Source organism: Lepisosteus oculatus, chromosome 7, assembly GCF_040954835.1.
Source record: "Lepisosteus oculatus isolate fLepOcu1 chromosome 7, fLepOcu1.hap2, whole genome shotgun sequence".
Lineage (NCBI taxonomy): Eukaryota > Metazoa > Chordata > Actinopteri > Semionotiformes > Lepisosteidae > Lepisosteus > Lepisosteus oculatus.
The window spans coordinates 2,149,195-2,168,749 of NC_090702.1; the positions used below are offsets into that span (position 1 = coordinate 2,149,195).

At 48.8% G+C, this 19,555-nt stretch overlaps 1 protein-coding gene across 1 annotated transcript; it reads right to left on the reverse strand.

The window, feature by feature from the left end:
* Nucleotides 1-473: 473 nt before the first annotated feature.
* On the reverse strand, nucleotides 474-8,997 carry LOC107078091 (galactose-specific lectin nattectin-like). Its single transcript, XM_069191943.1, has 6 exons — nucleotides 8,895-8,997; nucleotides 5,017-5,098; nucleotides 4,391-4,506; nucleotides 3,482-3,622; nucleotides 1,775-1,886; nucleotides 474-781 (listed from the first exon to the last, which is right to left on the reverse strand). The coding sequence occupies exons 2-6, from the start codon at nucleotides 5,081-5,083 to the stop codon at nucleotides 606-608; spliced, it is 612 nt and encodes a 203-aa protein (XP_069048044.1). The 5' UTR covers nucleotides 5,084-5,098; nucleotides 8,895-8,997; the 3' UTR covers nucleotides 474-605.
* Nucleotides 8,998-19,555: the final 10,558 nt, after the last annotated feature.

The window sequence follows — 19,555 nt, forward strand, 5'->3', positions numbered from 1 at the left end:
CTATATATATACATATACATATTTTATATATATACGTATATTTTGTGGAAACACCTGATACAGTATGTGGGATGAGAGAGCTAATTGCTGCTGTCCCTGGTCTAATTCATCTGTTCCTGGCTGCCTCAACCCGATTCTTACTGGTTCCCATCTACTGCTCATAGCCACCGTCAGAGAGAGAGACAAATACACCCGAAAAAATCAGAGGACTCCGTTGAGATGCTTCAAAGCGCTTTATTTGTGGGGTGAAGACAAAGCTCAGCTGTGCAGGAGAGGAAGAGAGCGGGGACGCGGGGGAGAGTCAGTGTGTCCAGCCCCCCAGGGACCCCCTGACCGCCTCTAGGCCAGCTCTGTGTCTCAGGTCCGTCAGCGGTCAACACCGGCCAGCGGGACGCAGTCCCCTCCGGCCGTTTCGCCCCGAGACCCCCGGGAACAGGCACAGAGCTGGGCCAGACAGGGAGCAGCCGGGTGTGCCGGACCGGAACCAGCGGGATCAGGAGCCGCAGGGAGAGGGGAGGGGTCTTCAGGTGAGCTGGAAAACGCGGAACCGGGGCTGTGCAGGAGGGGGACTGTCAGCGGGCTGGACTGGACACGACCCGGGACCATCACTCTCGCTCTTCCTCCTGCCCTCCCTCCTCCTCCTCCCGCCCACACTCTTCCTCCCGCCCTCGCTCCTCCTCCTCCCGACCACACTCCTCCTCCTGCCCCTCCCGGTAGATGGGTATCTCGCACACGTAGGGACGAGGAAGGCAGCACGGTATATCGTTCCATTTCTGGTGCGCTGCAAGAGACAGACGATGCCGAGTTTGCACACACAGTGTCACGATCGCTAACCCCTCCTCTTAAGGGAGCTCCAGCCCTCCCTCGTTCCCTCCCATTGTTTACACCTGCTCCCTATTCCCGTTCCCCCTTAAAAGCCAGACGCGGAACTGGTTCCTCATTGATTTCCACATCATGAGAGCCCCGGGGTCTTGCTGCGTCTGGCTCCGTTATGCTTTGAACTTTCTGTTCCTAGTTCCTGGTTCCCCTCGCCGGTTCCGACCCGGTTCGTGTTTTAACTCCCTGGATGGATCCCCTGTCTCGGATTACTCTTTTGGATTTCCTACATGGGTTGTTCCCCTGGACACCTGCACTGTATGGACACGCCCCCTGTCTCCAGACCCTTTTCCTGCATGAAGAACTGTTCGTTACACACAGACCCCCAGGTGTTACCAGCTGTGGGCAGGTCGTGTTTCGTGACGTGTGGGGCGAGCTTTCATCGAGGATAAGCCCTCCCCTGACCTCTGACCTCAGTCATTCCCCAGCTACACTCGTGTGTCACCACAGGCACGGCAGAAGCAGGGAGAGGGTTTCAGACACGCAGACAGGCACACAACCCCAAAGAGAGACGGCCATTCAGACAGGAAGATCAGGAGCAGAGCGCTTGTCAAAATCACGGTAGAACTGGATCTTCAAAGGGAGGCTGGAGGTGGCAGACTAACTTTCCAGTTTTCTCACTTGGACATTAAGTCTGTTTTCATTTCTGCGGGACTAGTCTCCTGTCTGAAACAGATCTTTTATCCCCAACACCCCCCCTGCCCTTTCACCAGACAGCTCAGACTTAGTCTGCTCTCCCTCAGACCACGAGCTCTGCCCCCGTCCTCCCCCATGGGTGAGAGATGGGGAAAGAGACTCTCTCAAGGTGTGAAGGGCCAGTTTCCTGTCCTGCCGAGACAGAGAAGGATAAAAACAGACAGACTCACACTAGTTCATACCGCCCTATAGGCACACTTACCACCAAAATTTATTTCAGTGCAGTATTCACGGCCAAATTGGTTGTTCGGCTCTCCAGGATACCAGTTATTGTAGTTCCAGCAGCTGCCATCTGTCCATCGAAAACCGTTACACTGCAGTAAAGAGAAAAGTGTTTTTCAAACGTCTCTGATATTTCCCTGTAAGAAGCTGTGAGCACTCATGAGTCTTCTGCACACTTCCCAGGAGAAAATTGTTTTCCTGCTTAAGTGACGACAATATTCAGCAAGTCATTTGTAGGCGTTAGGGAAAAATTACACCATGTATTAAACCGATTATATAGAAAAACCTGCACTACACAACTTGTGTTGCGTGTGACAGATCAGGGCGCAAAACTCCGGGGGATCTGTTTTTCAAATCAGGGTAAAAAAAAATCGGGATTTCCTCAAGTTATCCGGGAAGATTTAACCCGATAACTGTGCTCAGTCAGCTGCCCTGACACTGTTATTTGCAGGGGGACTGATTGGTTTGTGAGTCGAGCTGTTCCCCTCAAAGTTCAATGTAACCCGCCCCAGAGCAGGTTAAGAGAAGAAGATATGTTGCTATAGTAACTTAACCAGATACAATTCTGTCCTGCTTTGTGGCAGACCCCAAAACTCCTGACCTCTGCCAGCACGCTGACAAAAGATACCTGGTTAACCCGGCAATCTCGTTTCTTGAATCAGCACCACTGGCACGGGTTAGAGAAGCTACAGGTTGGATGAAGGGTTCATTGGTAGAAACACAATGAGTACTCTCAAGACGCCTGAAATTCCAATTGGCCAAGACGAACAGGTGCCGACTTTACTGGCTTGGCCCAGGGACTCATGGGAGGAGGAGCCAGCCATGAGAGAGATCCTAACCTGGTGGGTGGCGCTGATTATAACAGACACACAGCCAGACACAGGGACACAGGCTGGAGGAGCTACAGGGTAGACTGAGGGTCGTTAGTGGGAGAACATAAATACTGTACCTGAGCTGTATTTAATGAATTTTAACGGCCTGCAAATTTGCTCAGATGTAATAATAAAAAGTGCCCCCAGCTTGTGAGGGATTCTCACACCACTTGCCCACTGGTTAGCAACTTTCTCAGCTTTCAGCTCTTCTGTAAACCCTGTGACCCTGTCAGTCTGTTGGTGGTTCCGTTGAAATATAAGCGTTTGTTACAGCTCTCGTTCGGGCTTCCTGTGATGAACAGTGTTATTACAGCAGTAACACACAGAGATGCCTCATTTAGCTTGCTGTACAGCACAGAACGACAGCTGGGAGTCAGGTGGATATCTGGGTGCTGGGAATGGGGAAGGAAGCTCTTTGAGTCTCTCATAAAGTTGAGGGACCTCAAACTGGACTGCGAGTCAGAACCTTCCCGGTTGTATCTGACCTGTGCTGACTTTCCCCTTCTTACAGAAAGCCTCCCAGGCAGGAATTGTAGTGTGTAAATTCACCCCTGTTCTGAACACCAGTCCTCTCACCACAGGGCCTGAGGGCAATTAGAGTATAAGTTTCAAAATAATAATATCATAATATTATCATAAAATCATATAATAAAATGATGATTATTAATGACACCGGAAGAAGGGTCTACAGTGTTTCTTTCCTTCTCTTTTAGGCATGGAATAAACCTTTACTCGTTCCATATAATAATATCTATTAGCATATAAAAGAATAATATAATAATATACATATACTATATATTGATAGATCTGCTCACCCTGTTGTGGCGTAGCCCCCCGATCCAGGTCCTGGGGTACGTGTAGTTCCTTGCGATGATGAGGCTGTAGATCTGGTGATTCTCGAAACAGCTGTGGATGGAGGCCAGGTGGCCTTTGCATGAATATCTCCGGCACTGGGCCTGAGGATCAAAAACCAAGAGAGACTCTGAGTCTGTGTGCTCCCCCCAGAATCAGTAGCTCTTACAGTCCAGACCTCACATTCTGTCACCGGTTGCACAGATCGTAGGCGTGTCCCTCCAAGACACCTCTGGCACGTTAGAAAAAGAGCCCGATTTATCAGGAGAACAGTAGTGAGAGGGAGAGAGAGAGAGAAAGGAATATTGGAAAAGAGGAATAAAAGGAATGAGCTTCTGTCAGAGAGAGGGGCGCAGGAGAGGAAGAGATCTCACACTCCCCTCTTGGGAGGAATGAGCCAGGGAGACAGCTGTGACAGTGAAGTTGGGGGTCAGGGGTGCCGGGGAGAGGAAGCCTGGGGGAGTCCGGTTCAGCCCAGGGAGCAGGGAGGCAGAAGTGTGAGACTGGAATTCGGGAGGTTCTGTACCTGATCCCCTGAATAAAAGGCCAGGAGAGCCCATACATCTGATATCATTCAATTCTTGAACAATAGAAAATGGAAAAGTGTTTGCAGTTTAATCTTAGCATTGTTTTTAAACTTGTTCTGAGCTTTTTGTCTGCTTCCTAACCCTGACGGTCCTGGTAGAGTTCTGGCTGAGCGAATGTTGCTTTGTATCATGGTATTGCACCGTTGGTGTGTTGCGTTATTGGTGTAGGTGTTGCATGTTTGTGCGCTCTCTGATGTGAGACGGATTCCCCTGGGGGCAATCCGGATCCATTCAATCCGATCAGCCAGGCGCTGGATTTCATTGCTTCTCGTGGAGATGCCTTACCTCAGCCTGGAAGAAATTCACAGGGTGCCCATGGTAGCTGAAGCATTTATTCCCGATCCTGAGCCAGTGGGTGAAGCCGTGGATGGGGCAGCGACAGAACTCTCCCTCTGCACAGCCTGAGAACAGATCATTATCGGAAAGCAGGACCTGGGTGAACTGCACCCTACGTCTCTCCCAGCAGAGGGAGGTGCTCTGTTCAAACCAGTCTGTAACAGCGCAAACCACTCTCCATAATCACCTATCCAGCAGAGGCCCAGGGTCGATACCAGCAAGCAACAGGCACGAGGCAGGGCACACACCAGTAACATGCCCACACCAGGGCCACTTCTCCCAGAAACCAATTAGCCTACCAGTTTGTCTTCCCACAGTGGGAGGACACCCACACGAACGCAGGAAGAACATGCAAACTCCACACAGACAGCATCCCAGGAATCGAACCCGGGGCCCCAGCGCTGTGAGTCAGCTGACGAAAGCCTCCTGTTTCTCGAGCCTTTTCATTTGGTTACCTTTTCCCATGAGGTGATCTGGGCCCATTGCCCCTGCTCGGAGTTTATTCAGCGCACGGCCAAGGGACGTACAGTACGTTCAAGCAACCGAAAATTAAAACCCTGCAGGTGTGGCCTTACCTGTCTCTGCTGGGGCAGACAGCACCTGCACAACCCCAGCAAGACTCAGGAGGAACACCCACTTCATCCCGAAGAGTCTGTCCTGCAAGAGCGGACAAAGAGACAAGTAATAGGTTTATTCCATGCTGAAAAAAAGAAGAAAGAGAACACAACGTTTCGGCCGTGGAGCCTGCCGATAATACTGCTACAGTTACTACTGCTACAGCTACTACTGGTACAGTTACTACTGGTACAGTTACTACTGCTACAGCTACTACTGGTACAGTAATTACTGCTACAGTTACTACTGCTACAGCTACTACTGGTACAGTAATTACTGCTACAGTTACTACTGCTTCAGCTACTACTGGTACAGTAAATACTGCTACAGTTACTACTGCTACAGCTACTACTGGTACAGTAAATACTGCTACAGTTACTACTGCTACAGCTACTACTGCTACAGTAAATACTGCTACAGTTACTACTGCTACAGCTACTACTGCTACAGTAAATACTGCTACAGTAAATACTGCTACAGTTACTACTGCTACAGCTACTACTGGTACAGTAAATACTGCTACAGTTACAACTGCTACAGTTACAACTGCTACAGCTACTACTGGTACAGTAAATACTGCTACAGTTACTACTGCTACAGCTACTACTGGTACAGTAAATACTGCTACAGTTACTACTGCTACAGCTACTACTGGTACAGTAAATACTGCTACAGTTACAACTGCTACAGCTACTACTGGTACAGTTACTACTGCTACAGCTACTACTGCTACAGTTTCTACTGCTACAGTTACTACTGCTACAGCTACTACTGGTACAGTAAATACTGCTACAGTTACTACTGCTACAGCTACTACTGGTACAGTAAATACTGCTACAGTTACTACTGGTACAGTAAATACTGCTACAGTTACTACTGCTACAGCTACTACTGGTACAGTAAATACTGCTACAGCTACTACTGCTACAGTAATTACTGCTACAGCTACTACTGCTACAGCTACTACTGGTACAGTAATTACTGCTACAGTTACTACTGCTACAGCTACTACTGGTAAAGTAAATACTGCTACAGTTACTACTGCTACAGCTACTACTGGTAAAGTAAATACTGCTACAGTTACTACTGCTACAGCTACTACTGCTACAGCTACTACTGCTACAGTAATTACTGCTACAGTTACTACTGCTACAGCTACTACTGGTACAGTAAATACTGCTTCAGCTACTACTGCTACAGTAATAACTGCTACAGTTACTACTGCTACAGCTACTACTGGTAAAGTAAATACTGCTACAGTTACTACTGCTACAGTAATTACTGCTACAGTTACTACTGCTACAGCTACTACTGGTAAAGTAAATACTGCTACAGTTACAACTGCTACAGCTTCTACTGGTACAGTAAATACTACTACAGTTACTACTGCTACAGCTACTACTGGTACAGTAAATACTGCTACAGTTACAACTGCTACAGCTACTACTGGTACAGTAAATACTGCTACAGTTACTACTGCTACAGTTACTGCTGGTACAGTTAATACTGCTACAGTTACTACTGCTACAGCTACTACTGGTAAAGTAAATACTGCTACAGTTACTACTGCTACAGCTACTACTGGTAAAGTAAATACTGCTACAGTTACTACTGCTACAGCTACTACTGGTAAAGTAAATACTGCTACAGTTACTACTGCTACAGCTACTACTGGTAAAGTAAATACTGCTACAGTTACTACTGCTACAGCTACTACTGGTAAAGTAAATACTGCTACAGTTACTACTGCTACAGCTACTACTGGTACAGTAAATACTGCTACAGTTACTACTGCTACAGCTACTACTGGTAAAGTAAATACTGCTACAGCTACTACTGCTACAGTAAATACTGCTACAGTTACTACTGCTACAGCTACTACTGGTAAAGTAAATACTGCTACAGTTACTACTGCTACAGCTACTACTGGTACAGTAAATACTGCTACAGTTACTACTGCTACAGCTACTACTGCTACTTTCTATTACTACTGCTACAGTTTCTACTGCTACAGCTATTTCTACAGTTACTACTGCTACTATTACTACTGCTGCTGGTACTGCTACAGCTACTGCTACTGCTAATACTATTCTACTGCTACAGCTACTGCTAGTGCTGCTGCTACTGCTACTGCTACTGTTTCTACTGCTGTTACTGCTGTTACTGCTGCTACAGCTACTTCTACACTCACTACTGCTACTGTTACTACTGCTACAGCTACTACTGCTACAGTAAATACTGCTACAGTTACAACTGCTACAGTTACTACTGGTAAAGTAAATACTGCTACAGTTACTACTGCTACAGCTACTACTGGTACAGTAAATACTGCTACTGTTACTACTGCTACAGCTACTACTGCTACAGCTACTACTGGTACAGTAAATACTGCTACTGTTACTACTGCTACAGCTACTACTGCTACAGTAATTACTGCTACAGTTACAACTGCTACAGCTACTACTGGTACAGTAAATACTGCTACAGTTACTACTGCTTCAGCTACTACTGGTAAAGTAAATACTGCTACAGTTACTACTGCTACAGCTACTACCGCTACAGTAATTACTGCTACAGTTACAACTGCTACACCTACTACTGGTACAGTAAATACTGCTACAGCTACTACTGGTACAGTAAATACTGCTACAGTTACAACTGCTACAGTTACAACTGCTACAGTAAATACTGCTACAGTAAATACTGCTATAGTTACTACTGCTACAGCTACTACTGGTACAGTAAATACTGCTACAGTTACTACTGCTACAGTTACTACTGGTACAGTTAATACTGCTACAGTTACTACTGCTACAGCTACTACTGGTAAAGTAAATACTGCTACAGTTACTACTGCTACAGCTACTACTGGTAAAGTAAATACTGCTACAGCTACTACTGCTACAGTAAATACTGCTACAGTTACTACTGCTACAGCTACTACTGGTAAAGTAAATACTGCTACAGTTACTACTGCTACAGCTACTACTGGTAAAGTAAATACTGCTACAGCTACTACTGCTACAGTAAATACTGCTACAGTTACTACTGCTACAGCTACTACTGGTAAAGTAAATACTGCTACAGTTACTACTGCTACAGCTACTACTGGTAAAGTAAATACTGCTACAGTTACTACTGCTACAGCTACTACTGGTACAGTAAATACTGCTACAGTAAATACTGCTATAGTTACTACTGCTACAGCTACTACTGGTACAGTAAATACTGCTACAGTTACTACTGGTACAGTAAATACTGCTACAGTTACTACTGCTACAGCTACTACTGGTACAGTAAATACTGCTACAGTTACAACTGCTACAGCTACTACTGCTACAGTAAATACTGCTATAGTTACTACTGCTACAGCTACTACTGGTACAGTAAATACTGCTACAGTTACTACTGGTACAGTAAATACTGCTACAGTTACTACTGCTACAGCTACTACTGCTACAGTAAATACTGCTACAGTTACTACTGCTACAGTTTCTACTGCTACAGCTATTTCTACAGTTACTACTGCTACTATTACTACTGCTGCTGGTACTGCTACAGCTACTGCTACTGCTACTGCTACTACTGCTGTTACTACTACTGCTACAGCTACTTCTACACTCACTACTGCTACTGTTTCTACTGCTATTATTACTACTACTGCTAATACTATCCTACTGCTCCTGCTACAGCTACTACTACTGGGACTGCTACTACTAGAAATACTATTGCTAATGTTACTACTGCCACCTTGCACCTGTTGCTTGCTGGGATAGGCTGCAGTTCCTTGCCACCCTGTACTGGATAGTTCATTAATGGATACAAATTCAATTCTCACCTTTTCAGCCCTCAGAACCTTCTGTGTGACTCTCTGCACCTGTGCCTCTCTGCAGCCTGAGTCTCTGTGCAACCCTAATTCGAACCCCTGTATTTATACAGTGGGGAATGAGGAACTTGCTTAGAAGAGGCAGCTCCCAGTAACCTACATGCAGCTGCATCGAGCCCCAACACCTCCATAAAAGGCATCTTCTCTGGGCTAAAGGCTTGGTGACTGGCTGGTCAATCACTCTTTTTACTGTATTTATTATGCTAATCGTTGACATAGAAGCCCAGGGAATGCATAACCCATGGATGGAGATTGAGAAAGGCTGACATGTTGTCTGTGTGTGTCCATGTTGTGTTTCTGGTTGTTCTGTGTGTGTCGATGTTGATGTCAATGTCTGTCTGTTCTGAATTTGTGTGTGTTCATGTTGTGTGTCTGTAATGTGTATGTGTGTGTACCTGTTGTGTGTCTGTCTGTATTGTGTTGTGTGTGTTCGTGTTCTGTGTCTGTCTGTTGTGTGTTGGTGTTGTGTGTCAGTCTGTTCTGTATGTGTGTCTCTGTGTTGTCTGTCTGTTCTCTGTTTGTGTGATTGGGCAGAGTGTGTACAGTGTTCTGTGTGTGTTTTGTGTGTGTACTGTGTGCTGTGTGTGCATTCTCTGTGTGTGACTGTGCAGTGTGTGTACAGTGTTCTGTGTGTGTGGTGTCTAGATTCCAAAGTTTAACTCCAGATGTGTCATTATTCACTCGCTGATGTCTTATGTTCATAGAATTTGTCTTCCAAGTGGGATGAAAAACTGATCCATCTCACCTCAAGTTGAAATTAATATGTATTTATTTTATTGTCAATGGAAGATATACGTTTATATTCATATATATCAAAGATATTCATAGATCAGATCACTTTATTGGCCAGATACAGTGTCTCGCATGAGGAATGTGTCTTTTCTCAGACCCCAGCCTGCTCTCCAGGAGACACACAGACAGGGAGAGAAGCTGGGGGTCAGAGCGCAGGGTCGGCCATTTATACAGCACCCCTGGAGCAGCTGGGGTGAAGGGCCTCGCTCAGGGGCCCCACGGAGTAGGATTCCTCTCATATATTAATAGTTATGGTGAGCGTAGTATCTAATTTTGTCACTTCTATCTCAGTTACCTACGATCTATTGTTACGTATGTACACTTGTCAGGATTGGAATTATAAAACTTGTGCACTTGTGCAACTTGTGCAATTCGAACTATGGATGCTTTAAAGGAGCACAGACCTAAGCCGGTTTTTGATCTGTGGCTCCTGTTATTAAAATTACAAACATAGGAGGCTAAAGGATAGCTTTACCGTGTTGCTGTGTCTTGGTGTTGTGTAATTCTGGGCAATGATCAATGATTTATGTCATCTGTGTAAAATACAACTATTAATTCAGATCATTGTGTTCAAATGCAGAGTGAAGTACAATGTAGAAAAGTTATGTCTTTAGAAACTTGAATACTAACGAGATTATCATCACCTTCTCTCTATAAACATACAGCACACAGTGTGTTTCTCTGGAAGACACATCACTCCACATCATCACATCGCTTGCACAATAACTGCTCGACCGTTGCGATTGAAAATAGATTATGTCTTAAGATCATATCACATCGCATTGCTTGCAGTGAGCGCTTGACCGATTAAAAATTATATATTAATATCACATTGGTGTCAACAGCCACTTATCCAATTCAGGGTCACCAGGTCAGGAACCATCTGGCACAAGGCAGGGTACACCCTGGACAGGACACCAGTCCATCACAGGACACACACACACCAGAGCCAGTCCATCACAGGACACACACACACACCAGATCCAGTCCATCACAGGACACACACACACCCACACCAGATCCAGTCCATCACATGACACACACAGAAACACACACTCACACCAGGTCCAGTCCATCACAGGACACACACAGATACACACACTCACTCCAGGTCCAGTCCATCACAGGACACACACACACACACACACACACACACCAGGGCCAGTCCATCACATGACACACACAGATACACACACTCACACCAGGTCCAGTCCATCACAGGACACACACACTCACACCAGGTCCAGTCCATCACAGGACACACACACTCACACCAGGGCCAGTCCATCACAGGACACACACTCACACCAGGGCCAGTCCATCACAGGACACACACACTCACACCAGGGCCAGTCCATCACAGGACACACACACTCACACCAGGGCCAGTCCATCACAGGACACACACTCACACCAGGTCCAGTCCATCACAGGACACACACACTCACACCAGGGCCAGTCCATCACAGGACACACACAGATACACACACTCACACCAGGGCCAGTCCATCACAGGACACACACACACACACTCACACCAGGGCCAGTCCATCACAGGACACACACAGATACACACACTCACACCAGGGCCAGTCCATCACAGGACACACACACACACTCACACCAGGGCCAGTCCATCACAGGACACACACAGATACACACACTCACACCAGGGCCAGTCCATCACAGGACACACACACACACTCACACCAGGGCCAGTCCATCACAGGACACACACAGATACACACACTCACACCAGGGCCAGTCCATCACAGGACACACACACACACACACTCACACCAGGGCCAGTCTATCACAGGACACACACAGATACACACACTCACACCAGGGCCAGTCCATCACAGGACACACACAGATACACACACTCACACAAGGGCCAGTCCATCACAGGACACACACAGATACACACACTCACACCAGGTCCAGTCCATCACAGGACACACACACTCACACCAGGTCCAGTCCATCACAGGACACACACACACACTCACACCAGGGCCAGTCCATCACAGGACACACACACACACTCACACCAGGGCCAGTCCATCACAGGACACACACACACACTCACACCAGGGCCAGTCCATCACAGGACACACACACACACTCACACCAGGGCCAGTCCATCACAGGACACACACACACACTCATAGCAGGGCCAGTCCATCACAGGACACACACACACACACACACACACACACACACACACACACACACACACACACACACACACACACACACACACACACGGGCCAATTCTCCCAGAAGCCAATTCTCCCTCCATAATGTCTCTGGACTGCGGGAGGAAGCCCACGCCAACCAGGGGAGAACATGCAGACTCCACCCAGACAGCACCCCAGGAATCGAACCCAGCGCCCCAGCACTGCGGGGCAGCAGTGCTGGCCACTGTGCCACTGGGCCGCCTGCATTTGCTGTAATGGGATGATAGAAATTGTGTACAACATGCTAGACGAAGCCTTACTTAAGCACTGGCTGTGGACTCTTCTTCCTCATTGTCCTGTGTGAAGTTAAACTGCGCTCATTCCTCACTCTGCATCGGTCTCTGTGTTACTGCTGTGTCGCGGGTGAGGCAAGGCCATTTCCTATTGGAGTTAATGCCCCCTGTTAGGTTGATCTTACTCTTTGATTGTGTTTTTGAACGACTAAAAACAAAATCTCCCAGGAGCAGGCACGTTCTGGTGCACTCGGGCAGACGGCTTCACCGACAAACTGTAAAAGGTTAAATCCAGGCGGCCTGACCTGGACCTGGGAGAAAACGGGCCGTTTCTCCGAAATCAGCCGAAAAATGAGCACTGTGGTCTCTCAGAGCCCCAGAGACCGATCCAGGGACCTTCAGTGAAGCCCACCCCGGACTGGAGTGCACACCCGTGACACAGCAGTGCTCTACAGACTGACTCAGAGTCTCCTGGAAAACCAAAACTGAGTACAGCGAGTCCAGTTTAACTTCACGCTGAAAACAGAAAGCAGGGGAACTCCCGTGGAAGAGTCCACAGCTAGTGTAAGCAAGGCTTCATCTGGTATATTGAACACAATTTCTATCACCACATTACAGCAAATGCCAGTGGCCCAGCAGTCAGCATTGCTGCTCCACGGTGCTGGGGCTCTGGGCTCAGTTCCGGACCTGGGGTGCTGTCTGCATGGAGTTTGCGTGTTCTCCCTGTTTCCAGACTAGTGGGATTAGTGGGTTTCCAGACAGGCACACTCAACGCCTGGGCTAACTTTGCCAGAAGCCAGTTCTCCCACCAGCATGTCTTTGAACTGTGTGGAGGAAACCCACAGGAACAACATGCAAACTCCACCCAGACAGCACCCCAGGTCCAGAATTGAACCCAGGGCCCCAGCGTTGCAAGGCAGCAATGCTGACCCCCTGTGCTATCACGCCACCCTCGTTCGAGCCATTTTAAGGGCTAATCTGAATAATGAAGAAGCAGTCTACTCAAACCTGCAGTTGGAAGGACGGTAAGATATGCTAGCGTGTCTGTGCTTCTGCCCATGTGAGTGGTAACCACAGCCTTGCACAACACCCTTGCCTCTTTATCCCAAGTGCACATCAGCGCAATGTGCCACATCATCCATTAGATCAGCTCACTGAGAACAGTCCACATTGCAGACAACACTGAGCATTCACTATCGTGTACAGTATGTGCTATAACACAAACTACCGGAAGGTGAGGACTATGTTGCAGGTTGCTCTTTTCATTTACTGGACTGCCCGGAACGTCTTTCCAATTATAATAATATCACTTTATTAACCCTTTACAATTTATTGTGTTAGGAATTAGTCTTTTCTCAGACCCCAGTTTGCTCTCCATGAGACACACAGACAGGGAGAGAAGCTGGGGGTCAGAGCGCAGGGTTGGCCATTGTATGGTGCCCCTGGAGCTTAAGGCCCTTACTCAGGAGCCCAACAGAGTAGGAGTCCTCTGCCGGCTGCGGGATTTGAACCAGCAACCTCCTAGCCACAGGCACAGATCCTGAGCCACAGAGCCACCACTCCACCCCAATTACACTTCACATATAATATAGCCTCCAAGGAGGTATACATTCACCAAAGGAAATAGATCCAGCGAGCAACTCTACATACATTACATTCCCGATTACAGACTAAGGTGCTGTCTGTGTGGAGTTTGCATGTTCTCCCCGTGTCCGTGTGGGGTTTCCCTCCGGGTGCTCCTGTTTCCTGCTGCAGTCCAGACACATGCTGGGAGGTGAACTGGCTTGTGGGAAAATTCGCTCCGGTGTGTGTGTGTGTGTGTGTGTGTGTGTGTGTGTGTGTGTGTGTGTGTGTGTGTGTGTGTCCTGCGTTTCACCCAATGGATCCTGGGATAGGCTCTGGGCCACCCTTACCCTGAACTGGATAAGTGGTTAATTGAAACATTGTGATATTAAGATATAATATATTTTTAATCTCAACGGTCAAGCGCTCACTGCAAGCGATGTGATGTGATGTGATCTTAAGGTATAATCTATTTTTAATCGCAACGGTCAGGCAGTTATTTTGCAAGGGATATGATGATATGGAGTGATGTATCTACTGGATAAACACGCTATTGTATGTTTATAGAGATTAAGTATGGATAATTTTGTTAGTATTCAAGTTTCTAAAAACGGAATTTGTTGACATTGTACTTCACTCTGAATTTGAATACAATATTCTGAATAAATAGTTGTATTTTACACAGATGGCATAAATAATTGATCATCGCCCTGAATAATGAAATACAAATGCAGAGCAATATGATAAAGTTATATTGTACACACTGCTCAATCATACACTGAGAACAAACACATAGTTCACAGTACTCTCCACACACACAAAGAACAATCACACACACAGAACAACCTTACTTATAGCACACACACTGCACAATCACACACACAGACAACACACACACAACACATACAATACACAATCACACACACACAGAGAACACTTTACACACATTGCACAAGCTCACACACAGAGAACAACCTCACTTATAGCACAAAGTACACATACATCAAACACACACACAACGCTGTATGCACAATAAACAATCACACACACACAGAACAAGCTCATTTATAGCACACAGTACATGCACCACACACACAGAACACTGTACACACACTGCAAAATCACACACACAGAGAACACACACATAGCAAACAGCACACACCCACTCACACACACACAACACATACAGTACACTGTGTGCACACAGTACACATACATCAAACACACACAGAACACTGTACACACACTGTATTGTGTGTACAATCACACACAGAGAACCTCTCTCTCAATGCGTGAGGAAAACAGCAGTAAAGTTACACAATACACCAGCAGCCGTGTCCCCTCTGCAGCTCCCAGCTGACACACCCCACTGGAGCCCAGCAGGTGTGAGCCTGGCCAGTACCTGGAGGGGAGACTCCTGGGAAAGCTGAGGCTGCTGCTGGGAGAGGTGTGAGTGGGGCCAGCAGGGGGCGCTCACCCTGCGGTCTGTGTGGGTCCTCATGCCCCAGTATAGTGACGGGGACACTAGACTGTAAAAAGGCGCCGTCCTTCAGACGAGATGTAAAACCGAGGTCCTGACTCTCTGTGGTCATTAACAATCCCAGGGCGTCTCTCGACAAGAGTAGGGGTGTTACCCCAGTGTCCTGGACAAATTTCCCCCCTGGCCTTTACCCCTCATGGCCTCCTAATACCCCCCCTCTCTGAACTGGCTCCATCCCTCTGCTCTCCTCCCCACTGAGAGCTGGTGTGTGTGAGAGGACTGGAGCATCATCCAGGTGGGGCTGCACACTGGTGGGGGTGGAGGGGATCCCCATTACCTGTAAAGCGCTTTGAGTGGAGTGTCCAGAAAAGTGCTATATAAGTGTAAGCAATTATTATTATTATTATTATTATTATTATTATTATTATTACTGTAAAAGCATAAAATTACTGTGGCATAAAATGAATACCGTACAACTGCACAATGTCTTAATAATATAAATTAAGAAATGTCAACACTCGTACACTTGTGCAATGATACTAGTTCCATGTATGTCTTCTTTTGAGCCATTTCATTGGACTTCACAATTCCACGTTCAATTTATCGATTCAGCGATTCCCTGCCAGGCATCTTTTCTAGCTTTTGAAGTGGCCACAGTATAGGTCCTCGCCCTTACAGCAGATCTCAGCTCATGGTTTTCCATAAAGAGCTATAATTCACGCTCTCGGGACTAAGAGACATGCGTTTTTTCACCATGGTGTTGCTGGCTCAGATGAAGGATTTAATGCTTGACACTCTGAAGTCTGGCTTGGATGCTCAGATAGTCAGATAATTTAAACCTGAGTTACTTCAAAGGGATAACTTAAGCCTGAGTTTGCACGTGTGAAGCAAAGTCCAACCTGGCTTCAGCTATCGGGTTAAATCTGTCCGGATAACCTAAGAAAACCCTGAATTTGTTCATCATGATTCATGAAGTCACATAAACGGAAAAATTATTTTCTCCCGTGAAGTGTGCAGAAGACTCATGAGTGCTCACAGCTTCATTCAGGGAAATATCAGGGAGGTTTGAAAAAACACTTTCTCTTTATCACAGTGTCATGGTTTTCGATGGACAGATGGCAGCTGCTGGAACGATAATAACTGGTATCCCGGAGAGCCGAACAACTTCTTAGGCAGTGGATACTGTACTGAAATAAATTTTGGTGGTAAGTGTGCCTATAGGGCGGTATGAACTGGTGTGAGTCTGTCTGTTTTTATCCTTCTCTGTCTCCGCAGGACAGGAAACTGGCCCTTCACACCTTGAGAGAGTCTCTTTCCCCATCTCTCACCCATGGGGGAGGACGGGGGCAGAGCTCGTGGTCTGAGGGAGAGCAGACTAAGTCTGAGCTGTCTGGTGAAAGGGCAGGGGGGGGTGTTGGGGATAAAAGATCTGTTTCAGACAGGAGACTAGTCCCGCAGAAATGGAAACAGACTTAATGTCCAAGTGAGAAAACTGGAAAGTTAGTCTGCCACCTCCAGCCTCCCTTTGAAGATCCAGTTCTACCGTGATTTTGACAAGCGCTCTGCTCCTGATCTTCCTGTCTGAATGGCCGTCTCTCTTTGGGGTTGTGTGCCTGTCTGCGTGTTTGAAACCCTCACCCTGCTTCTGCCGTGCCTGTGGTGACACACGAGTGTAGCTGGGGAATGACTGAGGTCAGAGGTCAGGGGGGGGCTTATCCTCGATGAAAGCTCGCCCCACACGTCACGAAACACGACTTGCCCACAGCTGGTAACACCTGGGGGTCTGTGTGTAACGAACAGTTCTTCATGCAGGAAAAGGGTCTGGAGACAGGGGGCGTGTCCATACAGTGCAGGTGTCCAGGGGAACAACCCATGTAGGAAATCCAAAAGAGTAATCCGAGACAGGGGATCCATCCAGGGAGTTAAAACACGAACCGGGTCGGAACCGGCGAGGGGAACCAGGAACTAGGAACAGAAAGTTCAAAGCATAACGGAGCCAGACGCAGCAAGACCCCCGGGGCTCTCATGATGTGGAAATCAATGAGGAACCAGATCCGCGTCTGGCTTTTAAGGGGGAACGGGAACAGGGATCAGGTGCAAACAATGGGAGGGAACGAGGGAGGGCTGGAGCTCCCTTAAGAGGAGGGGTTAGCGATCGTGACACTGTGTGTGCAAACTCGGCATCGTCTGTCTCTTGCAGCGCACCAGAAATGGAACGATATACCGTGCTGCCTTCCTCGTCCCTACGTGTGCGAGATACCCATCTACCGGGAGGGGCAGGAGGAGGAGTGTGGGCGGGAGGAGGAGGAGCGAGGGCGGGAGGAAGAGCGTGGGGGGGAGGAGGAGGAGGAGGGAGGGCGGGAGGAAGAGTGTGGGCAGGAGGAGGAGTGTGGGCAGGAGGAGTGAGGGTGGGAGGAAGAGTGTGGGCAGGAGGAAGAGTGTGCGCGGGAGGAAGAGCCAGGGCAGGAGGAAGAGTGTGGGCAGGAGGAAGAGTGTGGGCAGGAGGAGGAGCCAGGGCAGGAGGAAGAGTGTGGGCAGGAGGAAGAGTATGGGCAGGAGGAGCAGCGAGGGCGGGAGGAAGAGTGTGGGCAGGAGGAAGAGTGTGCGCGGGAGGAGGAGGAGGGAGGGCGGGAGGAAGAGTGTGGGCAGGAGGAAGAGCCAGGGCAGGAAGAAGAGTGTGGGCAGGAGGAAGAGCAAGGGCAGGAGGAAGAGTGTGGGCAGGAGGAGGAGCGAGGGCAGGAGGAAGAGTATGGGCAGGAGGAAGAGCCAGGGCAGGAGGAAGAGTGTGGGCAGGAGGAAGAGCGAGGGTGGGAGAAGGAGGAGGGAGGGCAGGAGGAAGAGTGTGGGCAGGAGGAAGAGTATGGGCAGGAGGAGGAACGAGGGCGGGAGGAAGAGCCAGGGCAGGAGGAAGAGCGAGGGCAGGAGGAAGTGTGGGCAGGAGGAAGAGTATGGGCAGGAGGAGGAGCGAGGGCGGGAGGAAGAGTGTGGGCAGGAGGAAGAGTATGGGCAGGAGGAGGAGCGAGGGCAGGAGGAAGAGTGTGGGCGGGAGGAAGAGCGTGGGCGGGAGGAGGAGGAGGGAGGGCAGGAGGAAGAGCGAGAGTGATGGTCCCGGGTCGTGTCCAGTCCAGCCCGCTGACAGTCCCCCTCCTGCACAGCCCCGGTTCCGCGTTTTCCAGCTCACCTGAAGACCCCTCCCCTCTCCCTGCGGCTCCTGATCCCGCTGGTTCCGGTCCGGCACCCCCGGCTGCTCCCTGTCTGGGGCCGGCTGTGGGTCCGAGGTGCCGCCGGGGGGCGCACCTCGGACCTCTGGCCCAGCTCTGTGCCTGTTCCCGGGGGTCTCGGGGCGAAACATCCGGAGGGGACTGCGTCCCGCTGGCCGGTGTTGACCGCTGACGGACCTGAGACACAGAGCTGGCCTAGAGGCGGTCAGGGGGTCCCTGGGGGGCTGGACACACTGACTCTCTCCCGCGTCCCCGCTCTCTTCCTCTCCTGCACAGCTGAGCTTCGTCTTCACCCCCCCTCAGACCCCCGAGGAAGAGCTGCCCTGGGCTGGCCAGCTCCCCAGCTGGAGGCTGCTGGTTCGAGCTCCGGCAGGACCGCAGGCACTGAGGAGTCCGGACCGGATCTGGGTCCCCGTACCGAGACCGGCGGGGTAGAACCACCACCCAGGGGCTCGCCAGGCAGGACGCCGGAAAGGCCCGGCTGCCATACGCCCAGACCACCTGCAGGGGGCGCCCTGCTTTCACGCAGTTTGCCATTCTCTGGGGTCCTGGTGCTGTAACAACAGGCACTGTCTGGAGATCAAGACTCCCGCCAGTCAGAGAGTCTGTGTCTGCTGGGAGGAGGGGGGTGGGTGTAAAAGGCTTGGGCCACAAATAAAGCGCTTTGAAGCATCTAAACGGAGTCCTCTGATTTTTTTCGGGTTTTCTACAGTATTTATAATATTCATGACGTCAGTGACGTCAGGAGTGATTAAGAATTACCCAGATGTCATCATAACTCTCGAACTTTTGCTATGAACCCCAATTATAATCATCATAATAGAAGAGGAACGTCTTCCCTAGTGCATCCTGCCCGAACAGATTTCAGCCATTCATCTGGGGGTGGGTTATCCGACGGCGCCGAGAGTTTTTGTTGAGGCTAAGCCTCGAAACACTCAAAACCTTAATTCAATTCGATTTCAGGCTTGGAGCAGAGTTTTGCCGACTGATTAATTGAAGGGTTATTGGTCAGGAGGATCAAACAGGCTTTAATGTTTCCAGGTAGCTGATTTCAATGCATTATTTGTGATCCTTTACTTTC